General features: G+C 41.1%; 1 protein-coding gene across 1 annotated transcript in view; it reads left to right on the top strand.

Annotated features, from left to right (window-relative positions):
- The window catches only part of LOC139720529 (uncharacterized), a 110,050-nt gene that overhangs the window by 65,477 nt on the left and 24,643 nt on the right, over positions 1-19,930 (top strand). Inside the window, exon 5 of the mRNA XM_071631882.1 lies at positions 968-1,021. Coding sequence (XP_071487983.1) covers positions 968-1,021 — 54 coding nt within the window. The remainder of the gene's footprint in view (positions 1-967; positions 1,022-19,930) is intronic.

Below are 19,930 nucleotides of genomic sequence, written 5' to 3'. Positions count from 1 at the left end.
TCATAGTAGTCTTTTGGTAACCTAGCAATGAGGTTGCATCTTTGTCAAACTATAGACCTAAAATATGGTTTTTGTTATTTTTGTGAGGTATCGGTACCTCTAAAGCTCACCTTGATAGCATAGATTTATGATGTGATATCATGTTACAAGTTCTGTTGTAGTTTTCCCACACTTGGTGCTATTACTCATAGTGCATGTTTATTATTCTAGTAATGAGTCACTGGTTAGTAGACTGTTCATTCTGCTTTTTCTGTAACCATGGCACCCTGCCTGGGGAATCCCCAAACTATCCCGGGTCACTTCTCTGGTCCCCGCCCCCTTCCTCTTTTATACCAACCTTCCCTACCCCAAACTCTGCATGTATACCACATCTCTGCCCCATTCATCCATACCCCAATAACCCCCCCCCCCCCCCATACTATTCTCCACCCCACGCCATCCATCTTGCCCATGCCGTTTCTTATCCCCTTCCCCCTCCAAGAGTTCTGTCCCTCCCCCTATAGCCTACCCTGGCCATCTCCATCCCATTTTCCATCCTACCCCATCCCCTCTGACCACCACTTCCTCTCCTTCATCCATACTACTATCCAACCCATCTCTACCCCATACCCTTCTCTCTATCCACCTGCTACCACATTCCCTGCCTATTAGATATTCTATTCTGGCTACCCTACCATAATAGCCTGATCCATCTTATCCTCAAGGCTCACTTTAATACATGTGATCTACACCCCTACACCCCTTCCCTTGAATATCCTACTCTTCATCCTCCCTTTATCCTAATTCACCCCACCTTACCACCCACTTCTACCTTCTCCCATCCCCACCCCCACCCCACCCCTTCCACCTTTCCTGGTATTAAACCCCAATCCTCTTTTCCACGCTATTCCTCATTATCATTACTTCCCCCCTCCCCACCCCTTCTGGCCCTCCAATTAACGCTTTCCATACCTTCCTTCCCTTACAGCTCCAGGAGAGAATGGGGGAGCAGTCAGCGACGGCACGGACCGGTTACAAGCAGGTAGGCAGCGCCTCTTAGCTCAAGCAGGTGGTAGCTCCATTTAGTGGAATGTGTGATCATGTAACGAGGTGATAATCATGACCGGACCCCATGATGCGGTTTCCACGCCGAGAGGTTGGTTGTAATGATGTCTACCCACCCTTGAGCAAGCTCCTATATTTAAATGCCTGACCCATATACATCTCATGAACATTTTTAGCCGTCTTGGAAGTCAAGAAGGTAATGATTACCTTGTAGCCTATCCCTAACACGCATGCTACAAGTACATTACACAGCACTCTGTTTTCAAGCGTTTTGCCCACATACACGTACTGCATTCTGTCTTCAATGTGTGAATACTTGGAGGTTTTATAGCAACTGGTTCATTTTCATATTTGGTCTCACGGTCTCTCATCGTGTGGCCATTGCAGAAAAGCCACCAGGTGAACTTTTGAACACCAATGAAGATAATACTTTGTTTCATGAAAACTGCATGTTTTTTTTAAATATTCTGAGGTCTTTGGTCATCACTCTGAAATTACAAACACACCTCCCCCCCCCCCCCCCCCAAGGAAAAAAAGAAAAAATCCTCACATCATTGCATGCTGAGAGGAATTGAATAGGTGTTTTTTTTTTTTTTTTTTTTTTTTTTTTGGGGGGGGGGGTTTAATTCATATTTGAATTTGCAGTTACTTTGACAATAGTTCAAAACCCCAAGGATGGAAAAAAGAATCTTTGTAAGAGGAACCCAAAGCCTTTGAAACAGTCCTTTAAGTTATACAATGTATACAAAATGATACTTGTAAAGAGTAAAGGCTCAGAAAAAAGAAAAATTAAAGAAACCCAATGCCTTTGTAACAGTCCTTTGAGTATCATACAGTGTATCGAAGCAAATGATACTAACTTGTAAATAGTAGAGACTCAGAATAGATTGTTGCTTTCTAATTCCTGCCTACATTATAGCTCCTGAACACTGCATGATGCATTCACTGTAGAGGTTCTTGTTCTGGTGTTGCAAAGTGTCACAAGTGTCAATGTATTTTGTTTCAGCACAACTCTGGCCAGAACCTTTAATGGGGTGTGGTCTGGACACAGGTGTAGATTGGTACACCAGCAAATAAGGTAGTTGCCCCTGGGTTTCTTCCTCGATCCTGGTATTAAAGAGGCATTTGCATTGAATATGTCTACTGACTTTGCCCAAGATGCCAAAGTGTGCTACAAACATAGTCGCTGACTTGCCTCTAGAGGGTAGTTAAACGTCACTGTTGGGCAAGTGGTGTGATGAATATGTTGTAGCTGGGATGCATATGGGACCCTTACCCAATAAGAAAGCCCTTTTGGGTAAGTTGTAGACCCGTACACCACATCATCACTTTATAATCAGCTGCTGACCTGTAGGTGAACTGTTACAGGATGGAAAATGGCATCTTCTTCTCTGCCCCCTCCCCCTCCCCCTTTCGATGGGCCGCTACTCGTAACTGACAAGACATCCATCATTTCAACATTGTGTAGAGAGAAAAGTCGGCTGGCCTGGTCGATAAGATATATGGTTGCGTTCCCTTGCGCATGATTTCAGGGGGGAACCTTTGAGTGCTAGATAAGATTGCTCTGCCCTGCTTTTCCAAAGGGGGCTAAAAGCATTCTCTCCGTTGGATTGATCATCAACCCTTTGCATACTAAAATCTGAAATCTCCATTGACTTCATACACAAGCCACCAGGTTCTCATAGGGGGGCCTGGTTAAATGGACAACAGCGTGTCATGCAGGGTGAAATTGCCAAAATCAAAGCAATTGAAAAATATAATAATTGAATATTTCATTGATAAAAAGGGAACATTAGTCTAACTGGGCAGGTTGTGTACAAAGTGTATTTGGAATTAACCCATTGAGGACGGACAGATTTTGCTTCAACACGTATTTCCCATAGACACTTGCCCGTATATACTCGGGACTCGTCCTCAGTGGTAAAGAATATTGTTTGGAGTGGGTTAAGAAGATGGTGACTGTCTGAATCTGAATACTGTATACGCTGAATATTTTGCGAGGTTTTTATTTTCACAAGTTTCACGAGTCAGCTGCTTTCGCGAAATTAAAAACACGCAAAAATATTGACTTTATTACCGATATGAATGTGACGTATGCGTATAAATTTCTCTGTTCAGTACAGGACTCCACAATCATGAATTCGACCACTTGCAAAATTGTCGGGAAGTCCCGAAAATTGAGACTCGCGAAATATATGGCGTATACAGTATCGGTAAGTCCTCTTAATGTGGCATCATGTTTGCATCTTTCATCGGCCACTCAAGTCACATGATGATGTTGTTGCTTGCATAGAGTGCCTCACATGTTGTGCATGCAGGAAGATAAAAATACGACTTTGTGCTCAATTGAGTCTTGCTGAGCATCACAACAGAAGCTTCTGAACTGAGAAGTCTGGAGAGTTAAGACATCCTCCCCCTCCTCCTCCTCTTCTTCCTTTTCCTACTCCTACTCCTTCTCCTCCTCCTGCTCCTCCTCCTCCTCCTCCTCCTCCTCCTCCTCCTCCTCCTCCTCCCCTCCTCTTCCTCCTCCTCCTTCTACTCATCCTCCTCTTCCACGTCTGTTAATGTCTACCTGAGGTCTCCTCCTCCTACTCCTCCTCCTCCTCTTTCCCCTCCTTCACTTCTCTCCTCCTCCTCCTCTCCCTCCTCCTTGTCTTCTTCCTCCTTCTCCTCTTCTTCTTTGATTGATTTCCTCCTCCTCATCTTCTCCCTTCTCTTCTTCCTCATCTTCCTCTTCTATGAGAGAGAAAACTTTGTAGTCAAGAAGGAAAAGTGTTCTCCCTTTATGGTTAGAGAGAGAGAAAAAACTATAAGAACTTTAAGGGTTAACAGAATGGTTATAGATATGTTTCTGGCATTTAAATCCTTTATGACCACTCGCAGCTGTCCTGCATGTGAAGACAATGGTGTTTCCAGTGTTGGTAGTGAGGGGATTGTCATGGATCTACTCCCCTGCCCACAGGCTTCCCATCAAGTCATGAATCCCCCCCCCCCCCATCACTCGATGCGCTCCTATCATGGATAATACCAAGGAGTAGGTAATACCACATCCCATGAAACAGGCGGCACTGGAGCCATCCACACCTCACCCTCCCCACCCCCCCCCCCCCCACCCCCAGTCTTCATCCAAGCCTCCCCACTCCCAACAACACAGCAGTGGCTCACTTGTCCTCTGGGAGACAGACGTGACCTTCTTGGAATGTGTCAGGCAGACCCGTTGGCCCGGGCGCTGCTGTTGATGCCCCGCGTGTCTGTCTGTTTTGGCAGCCTCTCTGTTTATACGTCTCCACTTGGGCCCAGCAATCTCTGCAGCCAGTCTCCATCTCAGCCCCTCTTCTGACCCCCTCTTCCGACCCCACTCTTCTGACACCCCTCTTCCCCCAGGAGAAGTTTTCCTTCCTCATGTCATTGTTCACCTGTCTCGCAATCCCTTGCTGCCCGCTGGCAAGGAGTTGCATTCCATAGCAGGGTTTCGAGTCAATGATGGCCTCATTGATTTTAACACTTTTCATTTTGTGGCATCGCATTTCTGTGCAACATTCATTTCAATTTATTCCGCACACCAGATTAGGCATCAGGTCTCAGTCTTCATAATCCTTTCATTCCTTCTTTTAAAAATAAATGTTTATCAATGTTGTATTTCAAACAATTTTGTCTTGACTTGATTATACAATCAACTCCATTTAATAACAAAATATTACTGAATGGCATTTCTTTGATATTACAACAACTAAAACTGTCTCATCTAATTTGCATGTGTAGCTGCGAGTAAATTAAATACCCGGTGAAAGCTGGTGAGACATTAAGATTCTGTCACTTTTCTTATTTTACGTTTGCTTTGATGAGGCCATTACGAATACCATTCAGTTTGTGTGATGTTACTCTGTGCGGTAAAGTCGCCTTAAATGTTGTGCGGAAGGTGTGCTTCTATAAAGAACTTTTAAAGTTCATCCCATATTAAATGTATGACAATCGAGCTTTGTTTACAAAGTGAGAGCTTAAAGTATTTCCCTGCCCTAGTTACCCCCTCTGACGTGTCATCACAGTCAACATTAGTCCCACATGCTCTAATTGATGTTGGTTGTGTAAATGTGCACGATATTCTTGTAAGCATCTGTATTTAGTATGAGTTTGATTTTTTTCAGTAGATATCATTTAGAATGAATGTTTTTCCACTAGAAAAATGTTTAGATACCTAGAAAAAAGTCAAAATGATTTTTAAATCTGTTTTGCTGCAAAGAGGAAACAGCCTAAAAGTTTCCTACCATCTTCATCTTTAGAATTGCAGTACGCAGGAAGAGTGATATTGTCTCACAGTTTATAGACCATTCATTCACTGCCGAGGGTGGCAATGGCAGGGAATTGATATGAATCACATCCCATAGATTCACTGCAGCTCCAGTTTTGACAGTTCTCTTTGTGCTTATAGTGACTGTTAAGACATTAATCGTGCAATTAAGGATTGCGGAAGAAATGATTGACAACATGGCTCTACGTCTTCCTGGTTTCAGTGTGTCACATTGAGCAGAAAGAGGTTTTGAAAGTGATTGATGCAAAATGTTGTCCATGGAGCAGACCGCACGATATTAGGAAGTAGACAATGCGATGGGCATTACGTGAAAATAACCATGTCCCCGATATTCTTAGTTATATACTGTACATGTATATATACATGCACAGCATTGTTTTGAAAACATTTTTTGCAACACCACTTGGATGGTGTATGAGAATGATAAATACCATAGTGGCTTGTTTCAAGAAGAATTACACAAAATTGAGCCAGCATTTAAGAAAACAGTGAAATATGAACAGGAAGCGGTTGTTAATCATTTGCTTTTATTAAACAAATATCAAATTTCTTGTTATTCAGCCAAAGTATCCTATTTTTTGCAGTTTCCTTCCTTAAAGTCTACAGCTTCATTAGAGTAATATGGTAACCAGTCTCATGTATCATATCACTGCCAGTCAGATGGCAAGTTGTCAATTCATATGGATTTTTTTGTTAATGCCGTAGCTCCTGATTGCTTCCTACATGTACCTTCTAGCAATTATCCCCTCAGCAATTACCCCCACACCCTTCCTAATCCTAACCCTAACCCAAACTCTAACCCTAAACCTATGGTTAACCCCTGTCAGATGATGAGTTGTCAATTCATATATATTTTTTTAAGCCGTAACTCCTGGTTGCTTTCTACTATTACCTTCTAGTCATTTCAAAGTCTGATTCTTTCTTTAAAGGCACTGTGAAATTTTAGGCATCAACTCTTACAATGTTCTCAGGCATTAACCCCGTTGAGGACGGACTGATTTTGCTATAACACTCATTTCCTATAGACACCTGCCTGAGTATACTCGGGACTCGTCCTCAACACGTTAAACTGTAACTTGCCTAGGCTTTCATCAGCATTCTGTGGTAATTCCTGCAAAAATAAGCTTGACCTACTTTATAAGTAGGGCAGCCCACTCAGATGCAGCAATGTGCCTCGATTGGCAGGAAGGCATTGGTTATACAATATGGATTAAGGGGATTAGGTAATCTCTATCCATTGCCAGTTTGTTTTCTGGATGTCCACGCCAGTTACAGACAGCGCTAGACTAGCAAATGTGCCAATCAACAAACAAAGAGCAATAAGGGTTAAACAAATGAGGAGGCCAATGAATTCATGTAGGAATTCCATTTGACACTGCAAATAGAGTGAGGGATGTCCATACCTATGCTGAAAGGATAATTAATGGGATTCAGAGATGTTTTTTTTTTCTAGAATGTTGCGGTAACTTTCAGAGCTTTTAGGAAATATATGTTAAGAAATATAAAGAAGTACCTCTCCCTTTAAGCTAAAAGCCATAATATAAAGACTGTGATCCAGTGTATTGAAGAAGACAAAGGAAAAAAATCTGCAATGTGAGTAGACTTTTTTTCCCATGGTTATAAGGCAATGTCATATTCCCTTTCAATTGAGACAATATATGACTTGATACATGTAATGATAATATGAACCATTTAAATGATTGATTTTCTTGTAGGAAAAAAAAAATCCAATAGTGGCAAGCCTATGCAGTAAAATGGAGTCAAAAACGGACCTAAGCTTTTTGATCTTAGCGGAATCTTCATTGGACACAAAATGATAAACATGTAGGGAAAGCAATCAGGTATATGGACTGCACACAATAAGCATAGTCAGAGGAAGGCTACTATACAGACAGAGAACAATGAAAACAAAAGGGTGGGTTAGAAGTCAAAGGCAGGGGGCCCAACAGGTAAGGGAGGGGGATTACAGCAAGGGGGGTGAACAGACAAAAGGCAGAGGTGGGCCAGTGATGATCTCAAAGATCAAAGGGGATAACCTGTGAAGGATAAAGATGAATAGGGAGGCAACATCAAACAAGATAGGGAACAACAGAAGGAAAGAGAATAGGGAAAGAGTGAAATAGTATTTAAAGGACAAGTTCACCTTCATAGACATGTGGGTTGAGTGAATGCAGCAATAAAAGTAGAACTCATCAGTCAGAGTTTGAGCAAAATCGGACAATCCGTTAAAAACTTATGAATTTTTGAAGTTTCTGCTCAGTCACGGCTGGATTAGAAGACTACTGTAGCTTGTGATGTCACATGAGTACAATGATATAAAGAAAGAATAAAGAAAATTCAACATACACTGTATTTCCATTTTTCTCGCATAACAAAAGAACACTCGACTTCTCTCTTTCAGAAGGCAGGGGGAATAATATTACCCTTAACATACGTCAGTAACAAGTCGAAGATCTGTGCACTTTATTCAAAAAGTAAAGTTTTGTGAAATTCTCTTTTTATTTTCCTTAGATAGTTGTACGCATGTGACATCATACACTGTAGTAGTCTTCTCTTCCAGCAGTGACTGCGCAGATACTTAAAATATTCGTAACTTTTGAACGGCTTGTCCAATTTTCCTCAAACTTTCACTGATGTGTTCTACTAATATTGCTGCATTCTCTCAATCCTTATGTATATGAAGGTGGACTTGTCCTTTACACAACATGAGTGAAGGAATGGTGGGCTAAACAAGCAGAGAGCCCTAAACCTGGTGTGTAAAGATATGGGGCGGGGAGGGGGGGGGGGGGGGGGGGGGGGGGGAGAAGAAAGTGACAACCACCCAACAAACTGATTTTCCTATCTGTATTTTCTGAATAGTTATGCTCCCTTTCTGAAAACTTTGTGCATTAAAATCAGAGTGACTCTCTTTAACACTGTACGTGCCATGAGTATTAGCAGCAGTTTGAGGATGTAAAGGAAATTACAGTGGGAAAGTTTCAGCATGCAATATTGATGCAGTGCAAAAGCAATTTCAAACATAGGACAGCTTCAATGCACCTCAATCCAGTGAGCTGGTTCAGGGATAGTTATCAGAGCTTGGCAGGAAACTTTAGGTGACCTTCCCCTCTTCCTCCTCTTCCTCCTCACTCTCTTCCCTCTCCTCCTCCTCCTCCCCCTCCTCCTCCTCCCCTCCTCTTCCTCCTTTCCCTCCTCCCCCTCCTTTTCTTCCTCCTTCCTCCTCCCTCCTCCCCTCCTCCTCCTCCCTTTCCCCTCTTTCATTTCTTCCCTTCTCCCATCTTTTCCCTCTCCTCCTCCCGCTCCTTCCACTCTTCTTTCGCATCCATTCTCCTCCTCCCCTCCTCCTCTTCTCCATCCTCCTCCTCCTCTTCCTCCTCCTCCTCCTCCTCCTCCCTCCCTCCCTCCCCTCATCTCCTCCCTCCTCCACCCCTTCTCTTCCTACCCCCTACAGTGAGGCAGTGTTGTTCGTGGCTAATGAGTGCATCATTGATCTATTGATCCCAGTGCCCTTGGCTGAGATGGGAGCGAGTGTCATAGCGACGGCATGGAGTGATGTGGGGAAGAAGGGAGATGGGATTGGAAGAGGGGATGACTAGGCAGTGGTCTGTGTTAGTTTCATAAGTGATGTGTTTCATGCTTGGGTCTTTAAGTGTTAATCCTCCTTGCATTTAACTTAATTATGATAAGTAGAGTGAAAGAACTTAAGTACAGTGTACATATACAATGTATAGTGCCTCATTACTGCAAAGGCTGCAGCCATTGCGCGCAAAACACATTGTAGTACTTGGAAAAAAAAAGAAAATGGAATATTGCAGAAGAACAAGTTTTGGCAGTAATATGTCAACATCTAATTTGTTGTCATAATGCAGTGTTTTCATGCTAAAAATGGTTTCACTTCCTTTGTAAACAACCTAAAGGCCAGAAGCATGCCAAGGGAACAAAAATAAATTTTTCTCAACAAGTTTCATGTTTTAATTGCTGCAGAGTCCATGAAAAGACCAAGCTTGAGTAGGGCAATTCCATAAATTTGTCAACCAAGGGGTCAAAATTTCAAAATGATATTGTCAGCACAAATCATATATCATGTTGAAGGAAATTGTATGAACTGTTCAAAAATGTAAATCATAAATGCATGTAACCAAGGTCAAGGTCACAAGAGTGACTATAATGAAGCCATTTGACTTCTGCTCTGGAATTAATTCTTTCATATACTATTTAATTATGTTTTTTTTTTAGGGAAAAAACTAACTTTTTAACTGACTACATCAATGAATACTTGCATAATGAATCCCTTTTTCCATAACCATAAGACCGAGAATGTAGAAGTGACAGATTATGCTTTTTTCGTCACTTTTATGTTATGTATTGTTCACATGTACGTCCGAAACAAAAAAACGTCTTTTTTTAATCTTACAAAAAAACTTGAATTCCTGTAAAATGTAAAATCTCAATGCAAAGCAGGTTTTTGTTGCTTTTCACATGTGTAGTGTCAAATCTGTATAATTATCTCTAATTAATGCAAAAATGTGTGTTCGGACGTACACTTTTTTTTGTACGTCCGAAACAACTTTTTATGTACGTCCGAAACGGTGCTAATACTGACTTTTTGCTTATCTCTAGGACTTTTTAAAACTATCTAACTAAATCTAAACTATTGGAAATACACATATCTTTATCTAATCCTTCATTTTCCATTTAAATGTTTGATTGTTAATGAAATTAGTAATTATTTCTTTCATTAGAACATGCATGCATACATGAGCAAGTGAGAACTGCAAGTGTGGTTTCAACTCCATGTTGTGTAATGTATGATGACCATCTACTGAAGGGAATGGTCTTGTCTACATCCTGAGACATTCTTAGGCTAGACAATGTGTCATTACAAGGATAAAAGTTGATTTATTGCTGAACAGAAAGTGGCTTTTTCAATGAAATTCCTGGGCAAATTTGTGAACTGCCCAAGACTGAGTGATTCAGCTTCTACATGTAGGCAGCTCCAGATCAGAGTGCACATACTACACTTGTATCATATGCTCTGAGGTGCCTCCTCCATCCAGTGTACTCTTTCCCGCCAATTTTGTCAGCTGGTTTACAGTATAATCCTATAAGGTGAGTTGAAGATAGATCACATCTCTTTAAATGGATTTTAGTTCAAAAGAGAATATGTTCATGCACCAGGAGAATGATTTTGCATTTAATAATTAGACGATAACAGTACAATATTGTTGTTACAAACGAGAGTAAAAACTCCTACTTGAAAAATATGGAATGTGTATCACCTGTTTGGTTAATTTTCTGCACCCTTGAATCAATTTTAATTTCTTGGATACAGCAATATGTATTTTTTAGATATTTTTCCTTTATACTCTATTGCTCTATTTTAGTTAAAGGACAGTCAAAATTCAAACCATGAATCTCTAGTACAACAATGTCATTTTTTTTTTCATGTGCAGTACAATATCGTACAAATGTAACATATTTTGGTTGCAAACATCATGATGGAACTTCTAATATTATTGTCGGTTATTATTGTCTATTATGCCTGAACCTGTATAACTTATTTCTTTATTTGTTTGTTTTCTTATTAAGATAGTGAAATTCAAAATGTGGACTTTTAATCTACATGTAACTTGCTGTAAGGAAATAAAATAAACAAAATTGTATAATTACACTTCCAATTATTCATACTAGTGATACAACAGATAAATTCTAAGATATGAATACTACTGATAAAAGTGTAGGGAGATATATTTGGTCATAAACAGCATTTTCTTTTTCATTTGTCCGATAGAATGCCTCTTACTACGAAAGAAAGGCTTGCACGCTACCGAGCCCAGTTAAAGGACAATCCGGCTAAGTATGCGGAGCATCTTGCAAGGGAGAGACAACGAAAAGTAAAATCACGGATGGCAGCTAAAAAGAAAATGACAGCAAGGGAGTGGGCAGCTCATAGGGCTGCAGAAAATCAACGTGTCTGGGCCCATCGTCAGAAGGTCAAACATCAAAGACCAAATGATGAAGAACCTGCAAACCAACCTTACCAGTCACGCCAAGCCATGAGTAAGGCAATCAAGAAGGTACGCTCCTCCCTGCCAATCTCACCCCGCAAGAGAAAGGTTGTTGCTGCTGCCATTGCCAGTGAGATGGGATTACAAGTTGCCTCTACGAGTACTTCTAAGGCAGGAAGGCCAGGATTAGTTGAAGAGATGAAGAAGAAGGTGGTCGATTTTTACCTGCGGGATGACATCTCTTGGCAGGCTCCTGGCCGTAAGGACCGTGTAATCATCAGAGAAAAAGATGAAAATGGCTTTAAGACAAAAACTTTTTTTCAAGCCAAGTACATGTTGATGTCCTTGTCAGAAGCTCACAGCCTCTTCTGCAAAGAAGGCAATAGTGAGATATCAAGGAGCAAATTTTGCGACCTAAGACCTAAACATGTCAAACTGTTTGATTCACTTCCACACAATGTGTGTGTATGTACACACCATGAAAATGTCCGTCTGATTCTGAATGCTTTGAGTAGATGCTGCAACATCACTGACAACATATCTACCTTCACTGATGCTATTGTTTGTGATGCTGAATCGAAGGAGTGCATGTCAATGGAGTGCCCAGAATGTCAGGGCAATATAGAACAATTTCGGCCTTCTCCTGAGTGTAACAATCCACTGAATTACCATCAGTGGCAGACAACTGACGGCGTCCACAAGGTTGAGATACAGTCAAGTCCACAGGAGGTTTTTGATGAACTCAAGCGGCAGCTAAAGCCCTTTCTCATTCATGTTTACATCAAGCGACAACAGGCTGCCTACATTGAAAGGCTAAAGATGCAAGTGAATGGTGAGCAAGTGCTACTGCAAGTAGACTTCTCAGAGAACGCAACACTGACCGAACAAAACGAGGTGCAGTCTGCCCACTGGAACCATGGGCAGGTGACCCTCTTCACAGCCCATGCTTGGATCGATGCTGAGCTCAACACTACAGAAAGCATGGTCATCACTTCAGATGAGCTACAACACACCAAACTGAGTGTGTACACATTCATGGAGCGTATTCTCTCAAAACTGAAGGAAAAGCATCCTTCTATTTCTGAAGTTCATGTTGTATCAGATGGTGCTAGCTCCCAGTTTAAGCAAAGGTTCCTCTTCTCCAACTTGGCAAAGTGGGAAGGTGACTTCAACATCAGGATGAAATGGCACTTTTTTGCCACTTCTCATGGCAAAGGTGTCGTCGATGGAATTGGGGGTACGGTCAAGCGGTCTGTCTGGAGATTTGTTCGAAGTGGGAAAGGAACGGCATCAACACCGCTTTCTTTCCATGAAGTTGCAGTTCAGAGAAACCCTGCTATCCAGATAATGTATGTGTCAAAAGAGGAAATTGCAGAGAAGAGGGCAACTTTGCTCGCATACTGGGAATCCACAATTCCTGTCCCTAACACACACAAGATTCACAGTGTAGCACCAATTGGACAATACCACTTGCTTATCAGTGACGTATCCAACAGTCGTCAGCAGCACCATGTCCGCATCAGAGAGGAAGGGGAGGATCTTGATGAATCATTTGTATCATCTGATGATGCAATTGAGGAATTTCATGCACAGATAGGAGACTGGGTGTTGGTTGCATATCAAGGGGAAACTTTCCCTGGTGAAGTAATTGAGCTTGGTGCAACTAACACTGATCTTAGAGTCAATGTAATGCACCAGGCAGGCAGCTATTGGCGATGGCCAAAAGACCCAGATCAAATCTTCTACATGCGTGAAAATGTAATAAAAAAAATATCCCCACCGGTTGTTGTTGGTAGCCGAGGTCAGTATATGTTTACTTTTTAATGTCATGTGTTTTCATCAAGGTCCTCCACCTCTCTTGATGTAAAACTTGCCCTAAGGCAACTGTACATGTAGTTCCAGCTCAGTAGTTACTGCTCCAGTTGAATGCTCACTATACACATGTATTTGTATGTTTTTTATATGTTTACCACTTCACCTTGGAAGTTATTTTTACTCTTTCTCTGTTTGAAAATATTGTGTTTCTTCATGCTTGCATGTGTACTACTTGCTTAAACAACAATCCAACTTCAATTACTGTGGGAACAGGAATAAGAGTTATTGAGAGCACACTCTCAATGTTAAGGACATAATTAAAACAGTATTTCATGCCTCAGTGTTATCAAAGTCTTTATATTTTATCATCTGTTATGTTAATTTATGTTTCATTGTTGTTGTTTTTATATTGTTTTCAACAATGAAAAAAAATGTCAGTATGATAGCAAAATAAGATTTTCTAATGCAACTCTTTCTACATGAAGTTGTGATACACTGCTCATTTTACCTACAGTAATTTGTTGACACGGATATTTGCACCTCGATCATACTGTCAAAAACTATGCATTGTACAAGAATTAATTAATAAATGTTCCATTGAACAGCAACTGTAATGAGATACAATATCTACCACTCATGTGTTTCTCTTCACTTGGCAAGTTAGTTTTATTAGAAGTTTGTATTTTTTGACTTAGAATAGCTCTTCTGATTATGAAAAGTAAATTACAAGACAAAATTTGTTAGTATGCATCATGCCTGGGATGGTACAGTAGCTGCTAATGCACACTAGGATCTGTACATTATGTTATTAAAGTATTCTTAAAGTCTGAAAATATATCTTATTCCCCCTGTATATTGGTTATATTGACATGACAGATAAGTGCTTTTATCTGAGAAGGGCCAAGGATGAACTGAAGTTCTGCAACAAATGACTTTTTGCACATATTATAAGTGATATTTCAGACATACATACACTGTACGTCCGAAACGGCGGTCGTGTACGTCCGAAACTGTACGTCCGAAACAAAAAACAAACTTGATTATTTCCCAGATGGCAGCATAGATTGCTAATTATTCATGCATTTCCAGATCATTCAACATCTTCTTTAACTGGTGTGATGTGAATTTTTAGAAAAAATCTACATACTTCACAGAATTTTTAAATTAAACTTATGATGTCAGAAAATTCCCATTTTCTGTGTACGTCCGAACACGCGGTGTCTTTTAATCATTCCAAGGTCATTGGGATGTTGACACTATTTTTGCACTGATAGTTGTTTTCTACTAAATGATTGTGATATCATAGCCAAATAAAAGTTTCATATTTTCAATCTTTGTGTCCATGGTATCTTCATAATGAGTCCAAAATGTACGTCCGAATTTATGGAATTGCCCAGTAGGATCATATTTTCACCTTGAAAGGGGGGGGGGGGAGATTTGTGATCACTTTGAAGAGGGTTCATGTTAGACATCTGGATGCGGTTGCTATGGTGATGTTGAGATTCATGCATTCTCCAGCACCAAACCTTCAAGGGAGATTTTAATTCGGAACGGAGAAATGGACAAGGAGAATTTAAATTTCTTAAATACTATATGTCGGGTTAAAGCACCACTAAAAGCCAGTATCCAAGGCTTCTGTAAGATATCAGGTAGATAAGTTTAGTCACCCTGTTCTTTTACAGTTAGTCATCCTGCTGTTGTACAGTAAATTTGTTATTTTGCATTTCAGACTTTTACCCTTTTACGGGCATTCATTCAGATGGTGGATTTGGGATTGACCTATGGATTGTGGAATATGTATCGTGACTACTCAGCTGATATCCATATGTTTATAGCGCTGGATATAACAAGAAATGACCAGTTCATGACTAGTGCTGGCAATATGTTCATATCTTAGTCAGATGCAAAAATCTTTAGTGTGGGAGGTAGTATGGGTCAAAGGTCGTGGCTAGCTTTTTAGCCAATGTCCAGAGGCTGCGTATGCGGACCTCATCTTACAATGCTGCTCTCTTGTTAGTCTTGAGTAGAAATTCCATGGTAATCAAAGAGAGGAGAGAAATACATTGTAGAAAGCTGGAAAGAAAGAAACAGAGGAAGAAGAACAAGAAAAAGAAAAGTAGTAGAGTAAATATTTTGTAGATCGATTGATTGATTTACTTTATTGTACACGAGATAAATTTTTCGTGCAGTAGATATCACGACAAATATACATAGAATGCATGATATAAGGTCATTTGTATATTATGGCAAGGGAGAGATAAGAGACGAAGGGAGGTAAAGAGGGAGAGATAGAAGGAATGAGATGAAGAGATATGAAGGGAGGGAGAGGAAGGAGGAAAAAGAAATGGAGAGAGAGAGAGAGAAAAGAGATAAAAATGGATTGCATGAGATGAGGGGAAAGAGAAATAGAGGGAGATTGAAAAATGTGCAGAATGAGGGAGAAAAGGAGATCAAGATAGAGATGAACATATGATAGAAAGAGAGAAGGAAAAAAGTGAAGAAAAATGGGAGAGGGAGAGACAACTGAAATATAGAGGAATATATATATAGAGAGAGAGATGGAGAGGGAGAGAGGGAGTGCGATGAAATGAGAGGCTGTTTATTGTGCCATCAAACCGAAGAGCAGTCCTCACACCACTAGCACACTGTCATGTTAAATTTATACCATCTCTCCCTTTAGTCACCCACCAAACACCCCCTGCCTCGGATACTACCCAGCGTACACTGACTGACACCCCGTTTACACTGCGGGCGGGTTTCAGAGCCTCCTCCAGGAGGTTCGAAAGCCCGCTTGAAAAACTCAAAAACGCTGTCACTTGTCTGTTTATACTGCTCAGACTGGTTTTTGCCCAAGCAGGCCTGACTTGCTGCAGTTCGTTCCCATGGTAACTGATTTTCCCTCTGTAACAGGGCATGGGCTTTTGAATTTCTTATACATATAAACTGCAAATGTGATTGAGCATAAAAGTGCGCGAGTTGTGTGGCACTTATCAGCGGCGGTTGGTTACAACAGCTGGCTTGTGTATGTGAGCTATAGAGCGATTACATGCCCTCAGTGATAACTTCTGGGTCAGCAGAAAAGCCACTTCTTGAACCCCCGAGCATTTATACTGCAGCCGAGGCTCTTTAAGATAGCTATAGGAGGCTTTGAAATCACCCCCTGCAGATTGCTTTCAAAACCTGACCTGATCAGATCTCCTTTTCTGAATTTAGTCTGTTTATACCCAGCTGAAAGACTGCTTGTGGTTGTTACAAGGAGGCTTCACAACCCCCTTTTTTTTTGCTCAGTATAAACGGGGTGCCAGGGTGTTTAAGTGATAAGCTCATAACAATGTCAGCCATGGTATTCTAGCTGCAGAGTAAATCTTTGGGACAGATATACAGGGGAAAACAACTGCGTGGACAGCAAGAGTATGTCTGACGCTGTGGAAGCAATGTAAACACGCTTGCCAACTGAGCCAAGGACACAGCGTATTGACGTGGCCGATATGGATTTTAAGAAGTCATGCTGTCAGTTGTCTGTCTGACTGTTTATGAGTCATGTCTGACCCAGAGAGAGGGTTGTATGCCGCAACAGAAGTCAATATGTGGGACTGTGGCAGTGGGGGTTATTGGGTTGCTGAAAACTGTGCAGACCTGTTTTCACAAGCCTGATAGTGTGTGCAATAAGATCCTCAGAAAAAGCAGGGAGCTCGTCATGCACAGCTACAGTATTACAGTAATGATATCATTATATAGATTTAGTATTACAATTCTAAGAAATGTTAAAAGTGGAAATGTTCGTGGTGTTGAAATTTTCGCGCATTTCATGCAACAAGAAACTAGCGCGAAAATAAAAGCACACAAATATTTTTGCTTGCCATATCATGCTCCTGTACTTGATGTCTTTAATAATTCAGCAGAATTAAAAACAGGGGGAACTCTTCTTACCCAGCCAAGCGCAAAAAAATTAGTCACAAGAAAATATCCACATTTACAGTAAATGAAAATGGATCTGAATAAAGTAAATTATTTTGTCGTTATCTGAATCAGTGGTAATGACTATTTGATTTGTTTTTAATGATCTTCTTCCAATTTAAAACTCATTTGTCTTGTGCTCTAGTTACATTCATACTTCCAGTGTATTGTGTACATTGTTGTACTTGTACAGTACATCAAAGACTCAGCTGTTGAATAGTTTCAAAAAAAAAAGGAGGGGGGATGATGGGGCATAATGACTAGCTCTTGTGTGGATATCAAAAGGCAAGAAAAAAAGGTACAGTGTGGATGACTTTCACCACAGCCTGCCCCCATTTGTTTGAAATGTACAGAGGATTGTTGCATTTTATGCATTTCCGTACCAACCATCACTGTTTACTGCAGAACACCGTGTTGAATATTTTCTCTGACACATACAATGTACATAGTACTGCAGTCATTTAAAGATGTGAGCACTGAAATGTTACTGACTGGTAAAGCTAAATATCATGTTTGTGAAAAATGAACGAACAGAAGAAAAAAATGAAGAAAAAAAATGTGTTTACCTAGATATTACACAAAAGTAACAATCTGGGCCATATTTCATTAAAAAAAAAAGTTGCTATGTAGCAACTCTTGCTGCAGTAGCAAGTGTAATGATAAGAATTCAGCTACCTGATTCTTTTTAGCTTAGGGAAGTTGCTATTCTTAGCCAGACTTGTTATCCTAACAACTTTCTTATGAAATGGGGGCCCTGATGATTTCATTTTCTGAGATTTCAGGGATTCAGGGCAACAGCACCTACAGCGTATTTTTATTAGCCAGGTACAAGTAACCTGTCAGATGTAATTTGCAGGTTTGAACAGTACTCATCCCCTGCGCATCAAATCTAGATTAAATATTGAAAGGGTCTCCCAGTGAAGGATGCAGTGTATGGAATACACAGAGTTTGTCTCTTGGCAAATGTGTCTTTCGAATGTAGGGAGGAAGATGATCGAAGTCATTGCCCTCGCGTGCCGAACGTTTATAGGGTAGAGGAGGCCCTGCAAGAAAAACCTAGCTTGTCACATTACAACTTTATAAGGAGGCTTACGTGGTAGTCATGTGACACTGATTGATTCGAACAGCTTGCGCAAGGACTCACCCAAAGAGCGCAAACGGTTTCATCTTGAAGTGGCTCCAAGACACCATATATATTCATTTATAAATGGGTTTCATTTATAAATGGGTTTACCTGTCACATGCTATTCTGTCAGTAATGATTTTCCAGATGTAGATCTAACAAAGAAGAGAGCAACCCTCATTTGAATTAACCCATTTTTTATAAGACTAATCCTAAATATATTCGGGCAGGTGTCGATGATAAATGTGTGTTATAGCAAAATCAGTTTGGCTGCAAAGGGCTTCAAATGCAGTGGCGGATCCAGGGGGAGGGGGAGACACACCAGGCGTGCGCCCCCTCTTTAATTTTTGTTAAAACAAAAGAAATAAAAATAACAAAAATTGGGGGAGGGGGGCTTGTGCACCCTCCTTTAATTTTGTAAAGGCGCCTCCCCTTTTGCGGAATCTCTGGATCTGCCCCTGCAATGACCTAGTGTGGTGACATCTTGAAGGGGTGTTGACCCGGGAAGAGATATTTGGAGGGGGGGGGGGGGGGAGGATGTTTACATCGGATATGGGTGCGAAGAGGGGAGGGGGGCAAATGGGAAGGGTGACATGGTGAAGGCATCCAACTCCGGAAGACGGAAGATGGTAAACGTCCTTTCATCAGCACCGGAATTGCTGTCTACAGAGGGAGACTAGGCAATGCATGCCAATAAAATGAAGCCATCCTCAGCAGCCTCTCTGTCAGGGGTTAAAAGGACGCCTGGTATCTCATGTCTACCATAGCCTAGGCATGATGTATCGGCCGTGACTCTATTCATTCCAACCTCTTTCTTCACTCCGAGGCATCTGGAAGCATCTTTGTTATGTTGTGGCGGTGAATAGGGCCAAGTAATCGTCGCAGCTCACTGTGACTGGAGGTGTCCGTTGGTATACAAAGCGTCTTGTCATCCGCGCTCTGTTTCCCCCTGCTCTTCTTGTTAAAAATCTGTGATTTTATTTTTCCTTTCTTCTTCATCTTCATCTTTGCATTGAGCATATTTGATTTCTCTTGTATGGATTAGCCCTTGTAACTCACTTGGATTACATTTAATGATTTTGTGTTTCTGTGCTGAGTACTGAGATTGTGATTGTTGATGTGTGGATATCATCGCTGACAAGGAGGGGTTGCCTTTATTTTCTCATCTTCACATCTCATCGTCATCATCATTTCCCACCACTTTCATCAGTCGTCACGGATTGTCTCTAGTCCTGTGAAGAGGCGATCACCGTGGTATGGTTTGTGGGAGATGGACACCTTGATGAAACCAGTGAAAAAGTGAGAAGGGTTTTTTTTTTCTCTCTCTCTTTCTCCACTTCTCCCTACACGAGACGTGTGGTCTTCTGAAGACTCTGTGTGCGTTGAGCTATTTCTGGGTGTCATTTTCCACACTTTTAATCTCAGTAGGTACATGTGGAGGATATCCAGCTCGTTGCCATGGCGATGCCCTTTTGCTACCAGGATGGAGAGTGAGATTGATGCCTTGCTGTGAAGAATTCTGGAATTTTGCTCTCTCTTTCCAGGTTACAAGACCACTCCAGGCATGTTTCCCCCCTCCCGTTGTCATTTGTAAAATGGAATTCACTCCAGCTTCAGAGTAGCTTTGGAGTCAAGGCAGTTTCTCATGTTTAAATGATAGATGCGACCGATACT

Source organism: Diadema antillarum, unplaced genomic scaffold (assembly GCF_040938485.1).
Source record: "Diadema antillarum isolate AM-2024a unplaced genomic scaffold, OU_Dant_1.0 scf00000128, whole genome shotgun sequence".
Taxonomy (NCBI): Eukaryota; Metazoa; Echinodermata; class Echinoidea; order Diadematoida; family Diadematidae; genus Diadema; species Diadema antillarum.
The sequence above is the reverse complement of the archived record's forward strand: the minus strand, read 5'-3'. Positions and strand labels throughout refer to the sequence as shown.